We start from the raw sequence: 2,500 nt of genomic DNA, 5'->3' as shown, positions 1-2,500 counted from the left end.
CTCTCCTCTCCTCTCCTCTCCTCTGCTCTGCTCTGCTCTGCTCTGCTCTGCTCTCCTCTCCTCTCCTCTCCTCTCCTCTCCTCTTCTCTCCTCTGCTCTCCTCTCCTCTGCTCTCCTCTGCTCTGCTCTGCTCTGCTCTCCTCTCCTCTCCTCTCCTCTGCTCTGCTCTCCTCTCCTCTCCTCTGCTCTGCTTCTGTGAACTTTCCAGCTGGCTCTGTTATCTACTTGGGATGCTGAAAGCATTAACTAGCCAGGGGGCAGCATCCACGCCAAACCAGGCAGAGCATCTATTGAATCTCTTTATGCACAATCGGAGCGAACAACAAAAGCTTTCAACATCTGTGCCCTCTCAATATTTTTGGGTTGAACATTTTTTTAACAATTTGGTTGCGACAAAGACCGCAACGTTCCAACAGACACAACAGCGAGAGTTCTCGCTGATAGGGAGCTATGCTGCAAACATGCTCCCATGATAACATCTTTATGTAAGATACTCCTATTCCTCCCCTACCAATCCCACCGAGATATACTGTACTGGATCACGACTGCAGCTACATCCTACAACAGGACTCAGACTCAGTATACTTATTGCATGTAAGAGTGGCTGCTTTAAACCCGCTATGCTTTTGTTGATATGTACTGTATGTTACAATGTAATATGTCTTGTGGAAGTACAATTTGTTTCACGTCTCTGAATCAAGACCTGAGCCCAACCCTAACTATAACAACCTCTTCAAATACCATATAAGAAGAACCCTGCTCTCCTTTATTCCAGATCTACAATCTATACGAATTTAGGATATAATCATGCTGTGCTGATTAAGTACCTAATTACATACGGAGTGCTAAGGACCTTGGGGCAACCTGTAACTGTGGCTGCATCTCCCTAAGACCTGGGAGCTGTTGTGTCAGGAACATCTGCGCTGGGCTCGCGTGGGATATGTTCACCTACACTAAAGAGGCTGTAGTCCTCCGTACGGTCCAGGAGCTTGTCCAGCTGGTAGAGGGCACGGCTGGCCGCGTGCCAGGGCAGGAACTCCTTCTCCTGGGGCAGGTAGCTGATGATCTGCAGGGGCACGTTCTGGGGCAGGAACCCGGCCCTGGAAGGGGGGAAGGGGGGAAGGGGGGGGGGGGGGAACAACATGTACAGCATGTCAATGGGAAAGCGCTACACTGAACACTCGTGCAGAATGTACAGTACACCGTCTCAGACACTCCACCAAGGCGTGGTGGAGCAGTAGTCGCGTCATTAAAGCAGACGCCACCAGGACCTGACACTCTGGATACAGTATAAACATTCGCTAGATCCCACTCATTTTACATCACTTTACTTTACTTTACTTTACTTTACTTTACCTCACAAAGATTCAGTGATCATCTATTAACTATCAAAAAAAACATATAGAAATACTTTTTACATTTAGTTTCAAAATCCAATCATTTTTTATCTTCCACATGTAAGCAGTGTGAATTTTACATTACTTTACCTATGTTACTTTACTTTACCTTACAAAGATTCAGTGATCATCTATTAACTGTCAAAAACATATAGAAATACTTTTTATGCTTAGTTTCAAAATACAATCCTTTTTGCCTTCCACATGTAAGCAGTGTGAACTGTGAATACATTGCTTGCTGTGTTAGTGCTGCTAAGCATTGAAAACAAGCTCTACATTTGTACTTCTGACCAAAAAACAACCACCACAACAAGACACTTTTTTAAAAAAACAGTGAGACCTTCCTCCATTACAGCACAGTACACTTTAAAAGCAGCCGTGGCACGCCCTACCTAATTACATTTCAGTTCTAAAATGTTGTGCGCTTTTATTATTCATGGAATTTCGTTTAGCGTTCGGAGAGTACAGTGAGGCATCCGCGTCCCCCCATTAAACTGCATTATCACATTTCAAACAAGGACTTTCGCTGCTTCGTGTGATAACACCTCTGTTTCAAATCACAAAGACCGGAGAAGAGCTCTCTGCTAGAGATGTAAGATAAGATGCCATGCGTTTGTAAAGAGAAGAGCGTGGCGGGTGGAGGGGTGGAGGGGTGGAGGATGGAGAAGGGGGTGGGGGTATAGTGGGTGGGTGCTTGAGGTGGGAGGTTCTACTCTTCTTAAAACTACAGTCATATTCACTTTGCATAAATCCATAATATATCCCCCCTTGGAAATAAGTGTGGCTGCAGTAAAACCATGGATCATAAGCGCCAAAGCTGTCCCTGGGCACTGAGTATGCCACCGCAGGGTGGGGTGGAAGGGTGGTGGGGTGTGTGTGTGTGTGTGTGTGGTTAGTGGTTGGAGGTGTGTGAGGGGGGTATTTCAGAGCTTCCTTTCATTTTTGTTCTGCTTCGGACAGGGTGAAATGGCCAACACGTCCTTCCGTAAATTGGTGTGTACCTGCATTCGTTGGAATTAGTCAGACCAAGTGTGCTGTTTTTGTTCTCTTTGGAGAAGAAAGGGTGGCTGTCACCGTCATTAGGCCCCGTGTGTGTTTGAGTG

The 2,500-nt window shown here is 46.0% G+C and overlaps 1 protein-coding gene across 1 annotated transcript in view; it reads right to left on the bottom strand.

Moving 5' to 3' along the window:
* LOC134071753 (thyrotropin-releasing hormone-degrading ectoenzyme-like) overlaps window positions 1–2,500 on the bottom strand; it is a 148,141-nt gene that overhangs the window by 17,856 nt on the left and 127,785 nt on the right. The window contains exon 13 of the mRNA XM_062528591.1: window positions 953–1,100. Within this exon, the coding sequence (XP_062384575.1) occupies window positions 953–1,100 (148 nt within the window). The remainder of the gene's footprint in view (window positions 1–952; window positions 1,101–2,500) is intronic.

This window comes from Sardina pilchardus, chromosome 23, assembly GCF_963854185.1.
Source record: "Sardina pilchardus chromosome 23, fSarPil1.1, whole genome shotgun sequence".
NCBI classification, from domain to species: Eukaryota; Metazoa; Chordata; class Actinopteri; order Clupeiformes; family Clupeidae; genus Sardina; species Sardina pilchardus.
Note: the sequence above shows the minus strand (reverse complement) of the source record. Positions and strands in the feature narration are given on the sequence as shown.